This window comes from Trichomycterus rosablanca, chromosome 24 (genome assembly GCF_030014385.1).
Source record: "Trichomycterus rosablanca isolate fTriRos1 chromosome 24, fTriRos1.hap1, whole genome shotgun sequence".
Taxonomy (NCBI): Eukaryota; Metazoa; Chordata; class Actinopteri; order Siluriformes; family Trichomycteridae; genus Trichomycterus; species Trichomycterus rosablanca.
This window is the reverse complement of record NC_086011.1, coordinates 3,264,043-3,284,077: the sequence shown is the minus strand read 5'-3', so window position 1 is coordinate 3,284,077 and position 20,035 is coordinate 3,264,043. Positions and strand designations below refer to the sequence as shown.

The following is a 20,035-nucleotide window of genomic DNA, read 5'->3' as shown; positions in this document are numbered from 1 at the left end:
GTTTTCACTCTATCAAGCTTTGATGCGGCAGCCGTAAACGGCCGACGCCGGGAGAAGAATCAAATCAGAAAGCAAAACAAGGATCAAAGCAAGTGAGTCAAACATAATCTGTAAGTACACCGCCGGTTTCATCAAGGACAGGCTCGGCTTTCTTTCTGAATGTTTTCGGTTTGTTAGGACGTTCCTTATTGAAATCGCTTACGCTCTTCCAACGGTTGCTTGCAAACATTTCTTTTATATTAATAATTCTGTCTCTTTGAAGAGGAAAATTTGCTTCAGCTTCGACTTGTGTTGAATAAATAAAGTCGAACCTAAAGACAAATCTTTATTGATGGACAATTCGACTGTCTTCTGCTTAATAATAAATTGTGAGATTTATTTACTGCAAAAAACCTTTTATAATTTATTATTGGAGCCCATTCCTGTTTGCATCTGCTTTATATCAGCATGTTTTAGGTCCTGCTACAGGATCTCCAGTCAGGATTTTTTACTACGCCAATTTCAATAATTTGGGGCGCTCAGGTGGCGCAGCAGTAAAGTGATTGGCTCGTCCGAGGAGGGAAGGAGGGCTGTAGGGATTCCTCATAACGTCTGCTGGCTGATCAATAATGTTTGTACAATGACCCGGGGGATAATGAAGATCGGTGCGTGACACACCTCATGCAGAAGAAAAGAGGCGGTTGGCTACTGCACACCTGTCCAAGGGGGCGTGCATTGCGCCCAGTGATTTCAAGGACACAGGACCCTGGAAGTACCAGCACCAAATGAAAGAAATTAAGTATAAAATCACACCAGTGTGGGCGAATAATTCAGCCTTCTATGATCTAAAATTCTTTTCATTTATTTGAAATGGGTTTCTTTAAAGTACCTCGAAAACTGTGATTTTAAATAATTAAAATAATGTATAATAAACAATGAATTCTTTATATTCCGCCTTATAAACTTCAGAGATCTACAGAATGTCCAGCTGCCATCCTTATACTGCTTTAGATCTTAAACCTTCAACTTTCAACTATGTAGGAATGAGAAAAAAAGAAAACTGACAATTCATACTAGGAAGGTCAGGATGGTGAATCAGTTTGTGAGCTTTTGATTTTTGAAGAGAGAGAGCAAGAATGAGCGAGACAGGGAGAAACAACCTTCATAAGAAAACAGAAATACAACCAAAAGCCAAAAAACCAGAACAAAACAGGCTGTAATAAAACAAAAGCTTGCCTTAATTAGAAGAACAAGAATTATTCCAAATATATATATATATATATATATATATATATATATATATATATATACAGGGGTTGGACAAAATAACTGAAACACCTGGTTTTAGACCACAATAATTTATTAGTATGGTGTAGGGCCTCCTTTTGCGGCCAATACAGCGTCAATTCGTCTTGGAAATGACATATACAAGTCCTGCACAGTGGTCAGAGGGATTTTAAGCCATTCTTCTTGCAGGATAGTGGCCAGGTCACTACGTGATGCTGGTGGAGGAAAACGTTTCCTGACTCGCTTCTCCAAAACACCCCAAAGTGGCTCAATAATATTTAGATCTGGTGACTGTGCAGGCCATGGGAGATGTTCAACTTCACTTTCATGTTCATCAAACCAATCTTTCACCAGTCTTGCTGTCTGTATTGGTGCATTGTCATCCTGATACACGGCACCGCCATTGGATGCACATGGTCCTCCAGAATGGTTCGGTAGTCCTTGGCAGTGACGCGCCCATCTAGCACAAGTATTGGGCCAAGGGAATGCCATGATATGGCAGCCCAAACCATCACTGATCCACCCCCATGCTTCACTCTGGGCATGCAACAGTCTGGGTGGTACGCTTCTTTGGGGCTTCTCCACACCGTAACTCTCCCGGATGTGGGGAAAACAGTAAAGGTGGACTCATCAGAGAACAATAAATGTTTCACATTGTCCACAGCCCAAGATTTGCGCTCCTTGCACCATTGAAACCGACGTTTGGCATTGGCACGAGTGACCAAAGGTTTGGCTATAGCAGCCCGGCCGTGTATATTGACCCTGTGGAGCTCCCGACGGACAGTTCTGGTGGAAACAGGAGAGTTGAGGTGCACATTTAATTCTGCCGTGATTTGGGCAGCCGTGGTTTTATGTTTTTTGGATACAATCCGGGTTAGCACCCGAACATCCCTTTCAGACAGCTTCCTCTTGCGTCCACAGTTAATCCTGTTGGATGTGGTTTGTCCTTCTTGGTGGTATGCTGACATTACCCTGGATACCGTGGCTCTTGATACATCACAAAGACTTGCTGTCTTGGTCACAGATGCGCCAGCAAGACGTGCACCAACAATTTGTCCTCTTTTGAACTCTGGTATGTCACCCATAATGTTGTGTGCATTGCAATATTTTGAGCAAAACTGTGCTCTTACCCTGCTAATTGAACCTTCACACTCTGCTCTTACTGGTGCAATGTGCAATTAATGAAGATTGGCCACCAGACTGGTCCAATTTAGCCATGAAACCTCCCACACTAAAATGACAGGTGTTTCAGTTATTTTGTCCAACCCCTGTATATATATATATATATATATATATATATATATATACATATATATTAAATGGATGTGTGCTACAATTATGAAATCCTGCATACCAATCCAGTTGGAGCCACACTAGCCCTTCTGCTGGTACCAGGCGCCAAAACCTTTAATTACTTCTTGGTACATTGGTACAAGGTACAACGTCAGTCTGTTATCAAAACCACACTGGTCCAAACAGTGTCAACAGTGGTTGAAATTCTGCTCTTGGTCAATGTGTTTATAGCTGGAAATTATGAAATCAATCTATCAGCTTTATCTATCTAGAATCATAACTGTTCAGTAGGCAGTAGCTTTTCTAAAGCTGTGTGAGTTCTGCTTCATCAGATCCAATTATAAGCCAGAAATAATGCTACACTTTGGTAATATTTTGAGAATATTTCCCTGTGAACGCATTATCCGGGCGGTTTGGATGCCCAGGAGCAATATTACACCACTCTGCCTCCTGATTACCACCACAGATGTGGCTCGTAAACAATGCAAATGCTAACCGTAGCTCTTTTATTGCACAGTAGAATAAAAATAAAGAACGTGTGCGTGGAAGCGTTTATTACACATCAACCAGCCAGCTGTGAACGAGGTTACTGTGTGTATATCATCGCTTTAAATATGGAAACTACATTGTTTTAAAAGATTAATATATTCTAATAGGGTCTGATTTGAAGGGTGGGTAATATCACCTCATTTGATGTTTCCTTTGATGATCATTTCTTTGGATCATTTAAGGTGCTTATTGTAAATGAAGCTTCAATTAATAAATTATTTGTGTTTATTAGCAAAAGAGAAATCAATACTGGACGTAGCTTCATTCATTCATTCATACATTATCTGTTTTACCACCGGTTTACCCTGCTTAGGGTCGTGGTGGGTCTGATTCATAAGGCAAAAGGCAGGCAACACCCCAGACAGGTTGCCAGTTCATCACAGGGCACACCCACACACACACACACACAGTGCTACCCAAGTAGATTCAGAGGAATTTAATAGTTTAATAGTTAATAGTTTATAATTGATATCACTTACTCAGCAGGGCAAATAAACAGGCGATGATGGGATTCTTGCTCATCCGCAGACTCGGTAAAACTGCATTTATGTTAAATTCATGCCTAAATAGAGCAGAATGATCTTAAACTGTACATTTCTGATTCTTTGAAATGATAAAGCTGGTTAAATTATTTTTGCTACCTCAGCACTTTGCGGCTTAGTTTGGTTTAGACATAATCATTCTCAACAATTAGTATGATGAGAATCGACTCTGAAGCATATGAGTCAACTCTCTGTTTTCATTGCCTGTAATAATGAATCGAGTGAATCGATTCCTTTATTAGCCGACAATTCAATTCGGTCAACAAAAGTAAAGGTGCCAAATTGATAACAAACAGTATATACAGTTTCATCTTCTCACTGTTTCACAGCGCCTGGAACTGTTCAATTCAACTTGTAAACAGAACCATGACTTTGTGGGACAAAATACGACATGGCGACTAATGAAGTGTGAAATAGAAATAGCAGGTTTGCATTTTAGATCGTTTCCAGGATCCCTAATGCTGGAATCACTTGTCGTGGCTTTGTAGCTTTTTAATAAGATTTAATTCACTTTCATTAATGAAACAGTAAAATTTCATGAAGACTTGTTTTTGTCTCTGTGTGGGTTTTCATCTCCTTCATCTCTAAATGTCAGATGTTGGCAGAGATTTCTTGTTAACACCACAATACATTTCATGTAAAATTACACGTGAATTCAATATCAATACTCTCACTACTACCAGTCAATACTTCCAATTAGGTTTTTGATATTTAGATCTGTTTTACCACCGCTTTATCCTGGTCAGGGTTGCTATGGGTCTAATTAATTTGGCAAAAAGTAGGAAACACTTCAGACAGGTTGCCCAGTCTGAATCAGGGCACACACACACACAAACACACTTGGGGAGAACATGCAAACTCCACAGAAAAGATCCTGCCCACCTGCCTGGGAATCAAACCCAGGCCCTTCTTGCTGAGAGCCAACAGTGCTACCCACTGCACCCACTTGAATATTATCAGACATCCCAAGTCTCCCGGAAGTTCCAAGAGTCTCCCGCATATATATATATAGTGGCTCCTTGATGCCCGCAAGTCAGATAAAATCTCCCGCATTCTAGAACGAGCGGCCAAGAGCGACACGAACGCGCACGCAGGCGACACAGACTTTATTCCCCGATCGCGTATTAACATTAGTCTATTATTTAGTACACTATCTAGTGCACTAAGTAAGGAACATGAATTATTTTCTAATATACAATCTAGTGCACTATGTAGGGAACATAAATCTATTATCTTTCACACTATCTAGTGCACTATGTAGTACATATTAATGTGTTTGTGACACGAACAGTTAGCTTAGTAGCTCAGTTAGCAGCTCCTAAAAGTTCTGTTATCACCCATATCCTTTGGTGTGTGCAAGAGGTTTTTTTTAGCTTTTTTTGGGGGGTCGGGGTCGAGGTCCGGGTCCGGGGGTACCTCCCTGAAATGAGTTTTTGCAACTGTATTATTTAGAATTGATTGATCGCTGAAGGTAAATTGCATTGTTACTGCAGCAATTCACAAACATCACAAGCATCAAACAAAACACGTCCATGTAGTGCAAGGAAATAAAATACAAATTAAAATGTAATATAATGCAAAAATAAGATATAAAGATCTTAAAAATATATATTATTTTTATTTAATAGGATTTTAACGTCATGTTTTACACACTTTGGTTACATTCATGACAGGACAGATAATTACTGGTTGTCAAACACAGTCATGGACAATTTTGTATTCCTGTTCACCTCACTTGCATGTTTTTGGACTGTCGGAGGAAACCGGAGCTACCGGAAGAAACCCACGCAGACACGGAGAACATGCAAACTTCATACACAAACTCCACCTGGGGAGCGAACCCAGGACCTTCTTGCTGTGAGACGACAGTGCCACCAAAATTAAGATATAAAGATCTTAAAAAATATAAGAACATAAAAAAAGAACAAAAAATTAAAGGGGCAAGCCTAAAAGGTGCCGTTTGTTGACATTATGTGTGCAATTGTGTGCTGTGCAAATAAAACAGTGCCATGTGTAAATGTGCACATTAAATAGTACAACAGGCTATAGGCTCTGCATCCTCTTCCTGAACCAGTGAGAGATAATCCCCGACTGGATTAAATAACAATGTTGGTTATATTCCAACCTTGTTTTTTAAACATCTCTTAAAAGAAACATTTATTAGATTTTAATCTACATCATCTTATTTTAATTGTGTTAGACGCTTTATTTTTATTCTGGAATGATCAGATTTGATTAGGGGTTTGCTTAAGCCTGAGATTAGTGGAATTTTTCACGTCGTGCTTTATTAAGTTTGATTGTTTTGTTTTTTATATTTTAATCCTCAAACAGTGAAAAGAATCAATATGTGTTACTGTTTAAAACATCATTTGAAGGACTACAGCGAGGAGAGGCGGTTAGTTAGCATAAGTACAGAACTGTACTAATCTGTGTAACGATTCGGCTGGCGGTCTGCATTTGGCAATTTGTTTAGATAATTAGGAACATTAGGTGCAGTGACACAGCAAATCCGTTATACTGACTGATACAGATTCCATTCAGCCGAAACCCTCTTATGATCGAGGAGGCTTTTTCACCCGGTTTCAATTTTCCCTTCAATCAGCGTGGTGCAGTCGGCCCAAACCAAACAAACCGTCCAAGTATTTACACAAAAGGCTTCATTAGAAGAGAATAACATTTGGAGGGCTCTTGTGAGAGTCTGTCAAGAGCATGTGAGGATTTATGAGGCCGGCTAATGAAAAAGATAGCACGAGTGTCATCCAGTCTCCAACAAGCCAACGATGCTCGGTACAAGTTAAGCAACCCACGAAAAGCTGCTTCTAATAGCCGTGATGACTCTGAAGGGCCATTACGGGGTTATCAGCGCGGCATTAATTCCCCGCATGGCCGCTGAGATTTGTTCTCATTCACGAGAGGATATTCTGCAGATTTGTTGAAGCTGAAATATTTGGAGAAGCCGAATTAACCAGCCCTTCATTATTTGGATCGCTCTGGAGAGAACACAAAGTTTCAGGCGGTATTATTTCACCATCAGGATTCGCTGGACGTCGTATGGCGGCATTTATTTCGCTCCTCATCTCATTTCAGAGAATCGGTGGAAAGTAACAACAACAGATGTTTCGTCTGGCCAGAAATAACAGTACACTCTCAGCAAGTGCAAAATAATGAAATTCAGACAAAGCACTGAACAGAATGTTCCGGAGACGTCCTGAGACCGAACAAGACATTCAGGGACAAAAAAACAAGAAACAAATGGCCTAATTTAGGTACCAATTTAAACAAATATGCTCATTTAGCCTCATTATTACTGAAATAATTCCGGGGTTGTTTAGCTTAACTATATGGACAAAAGTATTGGGACACCCTTTCTATTTTTTTTTCATCAGTTTCATCCACAACAATTGTTAACAGGTGTATAAAATCAGTCATAACAAGAAGATTATATGCTTCCAGCTTTCCACAACAGTTTAGGGAAGGCCCTTTTATGTTCCAGCATGGCCGTGCCCCTGTGCACAAAGCAAAATCTATAAAGACATGAAGAAAAGCTCAGAGCCCTGACCAAACAACTTTGGAATTAACTGGAACATCATTTGAGGCTTTCTTGACCAACTTAGGAACTCAACAAATGGCCACATTCTGTCCTGTCGTCTTATAAGGATTATTAGTAGCTTTTCATCATTCTGGTTTTTGGACAGGGCTTTGATTTTCAGACAAATCGTCTCCTCACTGAATCCCAACAGGCTCAAGCACCCCTCTTACAGGCCCCTAAAATCACAGAAAATGACCCTGGTGCCATATTGTTACACATAATAATGTCAGTAATTTTATTTAATTTTCATGTTTTACGGATGCTTTATCCTGAACAGGGTCACAATGGGTCTTGTTTCTTGTTTCAAATGCAGTAACACACCCCAGACTGGACGCCAATCCATCACAGGGCTTCGGCCATACCCCCACAGGAGACACAGCTAATCATGTCTGTATGTAGATGTTGGACTGGCTGATAGCACCACTGGCATTCAAAAACAAAAACAAAAACAGCCCAGAAAAAAAGTAACTATACAAAATAGACACTGACATGTATTGTAATATTTAGCAAAATGATTAGGATTAGGCTAGGAGAGAGTAAGGGGTCTTGCAAAGTCCACACCAAAAGCAAAACCTGCAAAACTGAAGGAAGTGACAGCACGAGTAATGACAGGAGACCCAGAACAAATAGTTTGACCTTACTTATGTCTCTGCTCATGTGTCTACTGAATTGAAATATATATTTTATAAGACACAAACTTGTAAGCCAGATGAAATGTCGATTGATGACAATTATGATTGACAAGAGGTGACTACAGGTGACTTCTCTGTGCCTGTACAAATTAGAATACAGTACATTGGCTGCCCCTGTTACATAACACAGACATATTAAGTTACATGATACTGGATGAAAAAGTCTAGACATTTAATCATTTAGTGAGAAGTGCAATGTACAGCAGGCTTGTTCTCTCAGAATGTAGCTTTCTCTGTCTATAGTAGACAAGCTTGGCTTTTTATTTTAAATGTCAAGCCACATGTCGTTACCTAGAAAAAACAGGACTCGGCATTCCAGGAAAGCTGAAAGCAATTTGTAGCCATTAAGACGTGACAGGCTCGGTTTAAATCTGCATATCAAAAGAAATAAAGCGAAGCTGGAATCAGGAGTGCAGGCCCGTTAATTCCTTTTAAATTGTCACAAGGTTTTTTTTTTTCCCTCTCGATGCAGCAAGGGCTTTTAAAAGCGCATGTTCTTAAATCAAACAGCATCCGCTATGAAGATCCGACTCATGCTGATATGGGCTGGATTTACACAAAATTAGTGGCACAAAACTGTTGGTGAAATTTCTTTGTAGTACACGAGACGTGTTTTCTACTGTTCTGCCAGTGAACAGGGTTACATTTACATTTACGGCATTTAACAGACGCTTTGATCCAACGCTACTTACAGTACTGTGGCAGTATACAGTCTGAGTAATTGAGGGTTAAGGGCCTTGATCAGGGGCCCAACAGCAGCAACCTGGCAGTGGTGGGGCTTGAACCAGCGACCTTTTAATTACTAGTCCGGTACCTTAACCACTAGGCTACAGCTTGCCTAGTGGATAATTACAGATTATTTTTTATAAACTCCAGGGGAGGTTTTCTTTAAAATCATGTTTTCTTCTATTAAACTCCAAATTTCTCCTAATACTTATTAATTTAGAGATCTAGAAAAATGCCTGGCCAGCCACAGAATCTTTTTGAACTGCTGCTCATGCAACACTACAGTGAAACATGCTTAGAGGAGAGCACTTTTTTTTATATGTACAGTGTATCACAAAAGTGAGTACACCCCTCACATTTCTGCAAATATTTTATTATATCTTTTCATGGGACAACACTATAGACATGAAACTTGGATATAACTTAGAGTAGTCAGCGTACAACTTGTATAGCAGTGTAGATTTACTGTCTTCTGAAAATAACTCAACACACAGCCATTAATGTCTAAATGGCTGGCAACATAAGTGAGTACACCCCACAGTGAACATGTCCAAATTGTGCCCAAAGTGTCAATATTTTGTGTGACCACCATTATTATCCAGCACTGCCTTAACCCTCCTGGGCATGGAATTCACCAGAGCTGCACTGGTTGCTACTGGAATCCTCTTCCACTCCTCCATGATGACATCACGGAGCTGGTGGATGTTAGACACCTTGCGCTCCTCCATCTTCCACTTGAGGATGCCCCACAGGTGCTTAATTGGGTTTAGTCCATCACCTTTACCTTCAGCTTCCTCAGCAAGGCAGTTGTCATCTTGGAGGTTGTGTTTGGGGTCGTTATCCTGTTGGAAAACTGCCATGAGGCCCAGTTTTCGAAGGGAGGGGATCATGCTCTGTTTCAGAATGTCACAGTACATGTTGGAATTCATGTTTCCCTCAATGAACTGCAGCTCCCCAGTGCCAGCAACACTCATGCAGCCCAAGACCATGATGCTACCACCACCATGCTTGACTGTAGGCAAGATACAGTTGTCTTGGTACTTCTCACCAGGGCGCCGCCACACATGCTGGACACCATCTGAGCCAAACGAGTTTATCTTGGTCTCGTCAGACCACAGGGCATTCCAGTAATCCATGTTCTTGGACTGCTTGTCTTCAGCAAACTGTTTGCGGGCTTTCTTGTGCGTCAGCTTCCTTCTGGGATGACGACCATGCAGACCGAGTTGATGCAGTGTGCGGCGTATGGTCTGAGCACTGACAGGCTGACCTCCCACGTCTTCAACCTCTGCAGCAATGCTGGCAGCACTCATCTGTCTATTTTTTAAAGCCAACCTCTGGATATGACGCCGAACACGTGGACTCAACTTCTTTGGTCGACCCTGGCGAAGCCTGTTCCGAGTGGAACCTGTCCTGGAAAACCGCTGTATGACCTTGGCCACCATGCTGTAGCTCAGTTTCAGGGTGTTAGCAATCTTCTTATAGCCCAGGCCATCTTTGTGGAGAGCAACAATTCTATTTCTCACATCCTCAGAGAGTTCTTTGCCATGAGGTGCCATGTTGAATATCCAGTGGCCAGTATGAGAGAATTGTACCCAAAACACCAAATTTAACAGTCCCGCTCCCCATTTACACCTGGGACCTTGATACATGACACCAGGGAGGGACAACGACACATTTGGGAAGTGCACATTGGGATTTCAAAATATTGACACTTTGGGCACAATTTGGACATGTTCACTGTGGGGTGTACTCACTTATGTTGCCAGCTATTTAGACATTAATGGCTGTGTGTTGAGTTATTTTCAGAAGACAGTAAATCTACACTGCTATACAAGTTGTACACTGACTACTCTAAGTTATATCCAAGTTTCATGTCTATAGTGTTGTCCCATGAAAAGATATAATGAAATATTTGCAGAAATGTGAGGGGTGTACTCACTTTTGTGATACACTGTATATGGATGATCTACACATGTAGACGACATGGTGGCTCGGTGGATAGCGCTGTCACCTCACAGCAAGAAGGTCCAGGGTTCGATTTTCAGATTTTCAGTCTTTTCTGTGTGGAGTTTGCATGTTCTTCCCGTGTCTGTGTGGGTTTCCTTTAGGAGCTCCGCTTTCCTCCCACAGTCCAAAGATGTGCGGTCAGGTTGATTTTTTTAATTTATTTAATTTTATTAGGATTTAAACGTCATGTTTTACACTTTGGTTACATTCATGACAGGATTCACAAGACTCATCAGTTCAAGTTTAATGTCGAACACAGTCATGGACAATTTTGTATCTCCAATTCACCTCACTTGCACGTCATTGGACTGTAGGAGGAAACCGGAGCTCCCGGAGGAAACCCACACAGACACGGGGAGAGCATGCAAACTCCACACAGAAAAGACCAAGACCGCTTCTCCTGGGAATTCGAACCCAAGACCTTCTTGCTGGGAAGTGAAAGTGCTACCCACCGAGCTACCCCAGTCAGGTTAATTGGGAAAAAATGGCCTAGGATTGAATGTGCGTGTGAGTGTGTTTGCCCTGTGTTGGACTGATGACCTGTCCTGGTAGTTTCATGCATTTCGACCTTTGAATTGTACCCACTGCGACCCTGAATAGGATAAATCGGTGGTAAAACAGACTGAATGAATGAATGAGTGAATAACTGATTTACACAGGGACAGATTATAACAACTGCTACCACAAATGTAAACATTCAGTGTTCTCAGGAACACGAGCCCCAATCCACCAGGAACACGTAACCTAGCCTGCAGACTTCCATTGTGTTACAGTCCATGAAAGAATGAGTACATACACGCAAACGTGCAAATCCGTGCGTATCTCGTCTAAAACATCAGCAAACGTCAGTCAGCAAAAACAAGAAGGAGCCCATCCTGCGCCCCTGAGGAGGAACGGTTTGTGAATTTTGAAATTCCTGTCGTGGAAGCCCTGTGAAGCCAGACTTGATCTGCTTGATGTCGGCTGATGAGTCTCATCAAACACACTTCAAACGGAACATGCCGCTATCTCCTGAAATGTCTTCAGAGGAACAAAGATGATGTGAGGAGAGCGTGGTGAAGAGTCCTCTGTTAAAAGACAAGCAGGCATGTCATGAGCTAGATTTCATTTTACATTATTCTTGTGTCAGGTACAGTGTATTCTTTTGCATCTCCCAAAATCATGCCAAAAGGTGTAATGGCTCCTATAAGTAGATGTTTGCTGATGATTCCTTGGATGGATCTACTTTTTCAGTGATTTGGCAATGTTACAGTGTTTAGTGAGGAATGAATTAATGAATAATTAAATAATCTGTATACACAGTAGGTTTAGAAAATCTTAGAATCACAGACTTAAACCTCAGCAAACAAATGTGGAAAGAGCTGAAGGTGGCATATCACAAGCATTAGCTACTAGTCATTCATATTACAGAGCTTAAGAAAATCTGCTATGAAGAACGGGATAAACTGCTCAAATCCAGGTTTGCAAAGCTTGTAGAGACGTATTGAAGATTTCCAGCTGTGGTTGCTGAAAGGCAAATGGACTCAATACTTTTGTAAATATTTTGTAATTAATTGATGAAATAAATTAATAACATTGCTTTATTATTTTATTAATTACATTTCCAAAGAACTTCATCTTTTTATAACTTTAAAGTATTTTATCAATCAGTTGTACTGACAGGGATAATTGATGTGTTGGTTAAGGCTCTAAACCTTCTTAGATTATGGTGTTTAATATGTTCGTTAAGAATTTCAGGAAGTTCTGGGACCCTGACGTTGATTACAAGTCAGTGTGTGCTTAATTTGCAGCATAAATATGTAGAACATGATTTTTAATGTAAGCTTTATAATGAATGCACATTTTTAATAGTGTCTATGCTTCGCCACCTATTTTGACATGTTTATTCTTATAAATACATCATTTCTACATATTTCCTGTGCATTAAACCTCTTGGCATCGTCATCCTGGACTCTGGCCATGTTAACAGGAAAATAAAAGTTTTCTGATACAATAACCTGCTCATTTAGTACATTCAGGTGGTCGCTGATTTGATTTCATTTCCACATAATGTTGCTGAGCCTCGACCCGACCGAGAGAAGCAATCCAGATCATAACCGCCTCCTGAAGCTTGTACAGTGAGCATTAGGCATGTTTGTATTGTGCTTCCCTTATTACTCTCAAGTGTCAGTCACTCTTAAATAAGGCTTCAGTTTGTTTGTTTGTTTATTAGGATTGTAACGTCATGTTTTACACTTTGGTTACATTCATGACAGGAAACAGTAGTTACTCATCACACAAGATTCATCAGTTCACAAGGTTATATCAAACACAGTCATGGACAATTTCGTATCTCCAATTCACCTCACTTGCACGTCTTTGGATTGTGGGTGGAACCCACGCAGACATGGGGAGAACATGCTAACTCCACACAGAAAGGACCCGGACCGCCCCACCTGGGGATCGAACCCAGGACCTTCTTGCTGTGAGGTGACAGTGCTACCCACTTAGCCACCGTGCCGCCATAAATAAGGCTTTAGAGTCCAGACTTTATGCTCCCTTTAATGAAGCCTGTGTTCTGTTTAGCCTCACTAACAAGTGGTTTTCTTCAGTCCATATAGCTGTTTAGTCCCAATCATTTGAATCATGTGGAAATGTTGTATTTCACTGTTAATCTATTTAACGTGTGTAAACGTCTATTTTTTTAATGATTCAACTTCACAAGTTGTTTGTGATGTCCAATCATTTTTCTACCACCAGCCTTTCAGGTACAACTCCAGTCAGTGTACAGTCTCTTTAGTTTGCTGCTTGTTGCAGGTCAGTAATTTGACCCTTCTGAACAGTAGTATTCCATGACCACTGGACACGTCTTCCAAAAGATTGTTGAGGAAAAGAGAAGCTCCATAGTCATTATTTTTTGTTTATAATCAATATTATTACTTATAGTCAATAGTTTTATTTTATTGTATTATATTTTATTTACTCTAACTGTATTTCCTATGTGCTGGAGCTGCTGTAACACTCAAATTTCCCCCCTGTGGGGATCAATACAGGAATCTGCCACATTTTTTTATTAATCTTTTATTATTTAAACCCAAACAACCAGGGAGTATTTAAAAAATTCTAAAGTAAATAAAAGAATATGAATTATGTAGTTGATACACAGATCCACTATACAGTATAATACTATACTATTGTATAGTACTGTACTGGCACCCAAATGGTGGAATGAACTTCCTCCATCTGAATCTCTTGCGGTCTTTAAAAAAACGATTAAAAACTCACCTCTTTACTAAGCACTTAAGCTGACTTGTACTTACTTACACTCTTATTCATTTCTATTTCATAAAAAAAAAAAAAAAACGGTGTGTTCTTGGACTGTTGTTTACTAAGACTAGAGTAATGAAATGTTTACTATGGAAGCACTTCTGTAAGTCGCTCTGGATAAGAGCGTCTGCTAAATGCCGAAATGTAAATATAAGTGTTGTATGAATTTGACTCTACTAATGTACATTATAAATCCCTATAAACTCACTAAACATTTATTTTATGGATGAAACAGCCATTGGCAACTTCCAACTTTAAAGCAACGAAGCAATTTATAAAATCGGTGATGACTTTTGGCAGAAGGTGAATTGGTTGAACTAAGTTGCCCCTAGGTCTGAGTGATCGTGTAATCGTGTTGCCATTTAATGACCTGATGGCCAAGGTGCGCTATACACCTTTGTGTGCTCCCGAGGTTTCCAGGTTCCAGACCTACCACAACCTTAATCAGGATATAAAGGTCAGTGGAAATACCGTAAAGTTCCCATAATTCCTCCTTTTCCAGTTTAACCAGAGGACAGAGATGAGGACTGTATCCAACCCAGTCATATTTATTTTTACCATGGCTACTGTGAGAAGAAAAAAATTCCAGTAAGAAGTAAAGTAATTCCAGCTATTTTTATGGCGCCCAAAATCCAGCCTGCTGCACATGATCGTCTAGTATTTTATACCCCAAAGACTCAGACGTTCTATATTTTTATATCACCACGGAAACCAAACACAAATAATAGCAAACCATTTTATTACACCAGTATTTGAACAAAACACCTTCAGCTGAATATTTCTTCACAGTCTCATCTGTAAATCATTTCACTTTCATGTGTACAGTAACCCTTAACAGCTTGATCTGCATCCCATGCCAAAATAAAGCTCGCTCAGCTGTAAACAGTCTCACCTAGGTCACTGTAATGTGTACTACGTGTAATTTATAGAGGAGCTGCTTACTGGTCAGTCCTGGATCATGCCGGACCATTCAGACGAACGCCTTCGGAGCATGAAGGGACCATTTGAGTTCTTTCTAACCCTAAGGAAGATACCACTGTTCCATGTAGTTTTTTATTAAGCGCAGTTGATTGTATCTCTAATTTTTGTAGCAAAGAGAGGTCGGCTGCAGTCGATCATAACCGCCAACAAGAAATTGGGAGACCATGCCATAAAGGAGGCGAATTACCAGATCGCAGGGGTTTGTGGGGTCCTGATATAGCATGTTGCTGAAACACCCAATTTGATAAAAAATTCTATTATAAATATGAAAACCAGCCATGCATCTTCTGCAGTGAGCTAGAGCTTTTATCTGATTTATAAAAATGTTCTAACTGCTTTCCATGAGCACTTGACTGCTAAAATCAATCAACGATTACATTTCTCTTGAGCTCCATATGTTTTCAGACTATAAATACAGTTATATACAAATGTATATGCTTGCACAATACAAGAAGACATTTACTTTATTGCATCTTGGCCAGGTAAATGACATTTAACCACAATTTTTTTGCAGGATCTGGTCCGAACACCAGGGCTTGGCACAGTTTTTACGATAAATACCCTTCCTGACCCAACCCTCCTGTTTCTATCTAGGCTTGGGACCAGCACTGGGAGCGCACTGCCAAGTGTTAGTTTATTATTTGTTTATTAGGATTTTAACATCATGTTTCACATCCTTCAGTTACATCCACGACATAAACAGTAGTTACTCGTTACACAAGTCATGGACATTTTAGTGTCTCCAATTCACCTCACTTGCATGTCTTGTACTGTGGGAGGAAACCCACGCAGACACGGGGAGAACATGCGAACTTCACACAGAAAGGACCCAGACCGCCCCACCTGGGGATCGAACCCAGGACCTTCTTGCTGTGAGGCGACAGTGATACCCACTTAGCCACCGCGCTCCGAGCCCCTCCCAATGTCTAAGCTGTTTTGGCTTAACTAGCCAATCATGTCAATGAAGACGCCAACCGGCTGATAGCACCACTGCGATTCGAACCCTGGGTCCCCAGATTCGAACGCAACTGCAAATAACTCATGAAAAATAACATTAAAATGATAAATAAATAGGCCACTGTTGAGAAGGCAAGAATGGTTCGTTATCAAAATATTGAGTCTTTATTTTCAGAGTCAATCCAAAGCATACACTCCATAACTGTTAAAAGGAAAATTAAACCAAACAAAAATGATAGATAAGAAATCCTCTAAAAGCCTGGGCTCAAATTATTTATGCAAACTCATTTTAGTGAATACTGTGAGGGTGGTTGTAACCTGTACCTACTGCAAGAGGTCAGCACTTCTGGATTTGTTCCTTGGCTACACCTTGGCACGGATTCTACACTGCTGATAATAATGAACACCGAAATCGAGTAACACTCCAGCCCAGAACGAAACACTTTTTTTTAAGGATAAAAGATAGAAATCAGAATACAGGTAGGCTAAAAGATCCGATCACGTATGATTATCGAGTTCTGGGTTGATTATTGGGACAGAAATACTTCATACAAGTCAAATCATCGTATGATAGATTCCGATTACGTGAGGGTAAGATTTTCTGCAGATTATTTCAGTGTTACACCCACCAAATGAAACAAAAAAAGTCTAGCAACTTCAAATATACAGTGAATCAATCAAACAAACAAAAAACAAACAAAAACTTCTACCCCTTAAGGATTTGGCTACCTCTTGTTATGTTCAAGACGTAAATATGGGTAAAAACAGTACAATTAATGTTAAAAGGCAAACCTCACTGAATCAAAACAGCCCATAATTGTGTGGACAGTTGTACCTCTAGCTTGTATATTTCTTGTTCATACAATGTCCCTGTGAAACACTCGCACTCGCTGTCAGTTGACTTATTGTTTTTATGTATTATTCAAAGAGTTCAGACGATAAAAAGAGTGCTGTTAGGCAAGTAGTTTGATTGTGAAGTCAAAAGAAATACAAATGATAAAACAAACAAAAGCCCATCTAGACACAAAAAGCGCTAGGGGTGCATCTCCCAAAAGATCCAGTAGTCAGAGGCTGAGGTTGTTCACGCTGTCTTTCGCAGACTACATAGTTCCACCCCCAGCACCCCCGCCCCCCCATCCCAAAGAGTCCAGTTTAAAATCATTTCAACCCTTCCCATCAAATGTCTCAAAATTGCTTTGCCCCTTCCAACATCCAAAAATGCCAAAAAAGAGACAACACTGGAGTTGGAACCAAACCAGTTCCCCGACCTCCACCTACGGAGGCGTCTGCTAACATTAGGGTGGGACGTATGGGGGTGGTGATCTGTATGGGGTCATGTTCTTGGGGCGAGACCCTTTACCCTCCATCGGGATGGAAAAGGGAGGTGGAGGCTGGTAAGGAGGTGCATTGGGGTCCTCGTCTTGAAGGCCCGAGTACTCTCCCAGAATGTCCTGGTTTAGAGGGGTTGTCTCTGGCGTAGCCATGTTGGGATACTCAGGGGGAGGAAGGGGAGGTTTTTCCTCTTGAAGGATGAGCGGCATGCTTGACGACGGAGGCGGCTTCGAGTCATCGAATTCGTCAGCGAATATGATGGGCACTCCTTTCTTGATGAAGGTCGCCTGGTCCTCTATGGTGAGCTTCCCTTTGCGCTTCTTGCGATAGCAGATCATGGCAATTATGCCCGCGATCAAAAGGATCGCTGCAACGACGACGGCTGGTATGACCGTATGAAGATAAACGTCGTCGTTGCTCTGTCTGCCTGCTCCGACAGCAGGGGTAACGGCAGGAGGAGTCGGATCCTGTCTCTCACCTGGAGGAACAAACACGTATTTGCTGCAGCTTCCTGTTCCCTTGACAGTGATAGGCTTGAGGGGCTTGAAGTCAGACACCATGACATTTGTAAACATCACTGAAGGGTTGCCTTCAGCATCGGAGATTTTTCGACTCATGGCCTGGATCTGCTCCTTGGGACAGGGATGTTGCTGGAGACTGCTGTTTGTCCATTCGACTACGATGGATCCCTTGGTGATATTCTTTAGCGTGATTGAACTAGAATTGCGATCGCCAAAGGAATAGGCTAGTTTCTTGACCAGGAGGATCTTCTTGTGAATATCATTTGTAACCGATCGAGGTTCCCCTTCGAATCGAGCTTCAAACAGGACCGGAGGCTTAAAATTGTTTGCAAAGCGAAGGACACGGACCTCGATGGCATCCGTGGTGTAAAGACCGCCCTTGTCTGTAGCCTGCATGAAGTACTCATGCTTGCCCTCATGCTGCCAGTCTGGTAGGCCATACAGCAACTGGCTGGTGCTGTTAAACTGAATCCACGAGTCCTCGCCAACGATGTCATTGTTCTTTCTCAGAGTTAGCCTCAGCTTGTCTGTTGTACCGTCTTCCTTGTCGAAGAAGGTGTCCGACGGAATCTTGACCTCGAAGTACGTGCCGATGTACGCCCTGACTTGATCGATGGGGTTGCGCAGTTCTGGTTTTGTATTGAAATCTGGTAAAGCAGCCGAAGGAGTCGTGAGACGTGGAGGTTTGGCCGTGGTCGTCTTCGGCTCCTTCGGCGCCGCGGTGGTGGTCTTGGGTTTCTTGGGCTTTTTGGTTGGTTTCTTGGTGGTCGGTGTTGGTGGAGTTACCGACGGCCCGGGATAGAATGTCCTTGTCAGAGTGGGCTGTATGACAACAGTGCTGGTGGTGTCCATAATCCTTGTGGGTTGGGGTGGTCCCATTGTGGGGGTATGGACGGTCGTTTCTCTGAGGCGAATGGTAGGCTTCATAGGGAGTGGTACAGGGCCCCGAACTGGTGGTGCGGAACTTTCTGTGGTCGGTCCGACTGATGGCGACGTGGGCGTGGGCACGATACGGCTGGATGGCTCCGGGTACGTCGTCGGAGGAAGCAAAGACGGCACGGGAGTAGGGGAGTTGTTAAGCTGCCGACGCACCCTTTTAGGTACGTGAGGCTTCTTGTTCGCAATGTACCATCCCACAACCGGGTATCCCAACTGTGCTGACATTGTACCCTCCTTTGCTGGAACCTGAACACTGCTAATATTCGGAATGTTACTTTGATCCAAAGCGCAGCCCAATTTCCAGGACAGCAGAGCACCATTTTCCACGACCTTTTTAGCATTTCCTGGCCCAGCCATGAACGCAGACATATCGAACAAGCGATTATTAACGACGGGCAAGATCTTCATGTTCTGAAGCCTCACCCTCGAGAACTTTTTCATATTGGACAGGAGCTCCACTCTCTGCTTGGAGTTCATCTTGGTGAGGTCTGCGTCCAAAATGACCGTCAGCAAGGTAACGGGTTCTTCGCTGGCACAGACAAAGGGTTCAGAGTCGCTGTTGGTCGACTGGATGGCTAACTGAATGGGATCCACATCAGCCTGTTCTTCTAGATGCACCTCGATGGAGAATACTTCCGGGCTCTGGGTCACGTGGGTCTCATTATTAACGGAGACGGACATGTAGTGTACACCCTTGTCTGCCTCCAAGGGAAGCCCCTGAAGGGTGTTGCTCACCGGATCCCAGTGCAACCAGGCTGGTAGGGTATCTTTTTCTGCCTCTGTGATCTGAAAAATAAAAAAGATCTACAATTAAAAAACTGCTTTAATTTTTTAAGTTTGTTACACAAATCCTGAATTTCTCACTACTAGCCAAGTCTAGCTGGCAAACACACAGGTAAAGGTTGGCACTGCCTGATTTCAAACAACTTTAATTTATTTATTAAATCTCTTGTAAGTCATTGTTTCATCATTTTGTTTGCGAGAGACTAGAGGAAGTTTTCCCAAGCTAATTTATCTTGTGTTTCATTTAAATACACCGATCAGCCATAACATTAAAACCAACGCCTTGTTTCTGCACTCACTGTCCATTTTATCAGCTCCACTTACCATATAGAAGCACTTTGTAGTTCTACAATTACTGACTGTAGTCCATCTGTTTTTCTGCATGCTTTGTTATACATGCCCTTTCACCCTGTTCTTCAATGGTCAGGACCCCCAGAGGACCACAACAGAGCAGGTATTATTTAGGTGGTGGATCATTCTCAGCACTGCAGTGATACTGACATGGTGGTGGTGTGTTAGTGTGTGTTGTGCTGGTATGAGTGGATAAGACAC

At 41.7% G+C, this 20,035-nt stretch overlaps 1 protein-coding gene across 2 annotated transcripts in view; it reads right to left on the bottom strand.

The window, feature by feature from the left end:
- Nucleotides 1-17,047: 17,047 nt before the first annotated feature.
- Nucleotides 17,048-20,035, bottom strand: part of dag1 (dystroglycan 1) — a 47,251-nt gene continuing 44,263 nt past the window's right edge. For both annotated transcript variants that reach the window (XM_062986634.1, XM_062986635.1), the window contains one exon: nucleotides 17,048-19,486. In XM_062986634.1, coding sequence (XP_062842704.1) covers nucleotides 17,204-19,486 — 2,283 coding nt within the window. In that variant the 3' untranslated portion in view covers nucleotides 17,048-17,203. The remainder of the gene's footprint in view (nucleotides 19,487-20,035) is intronic.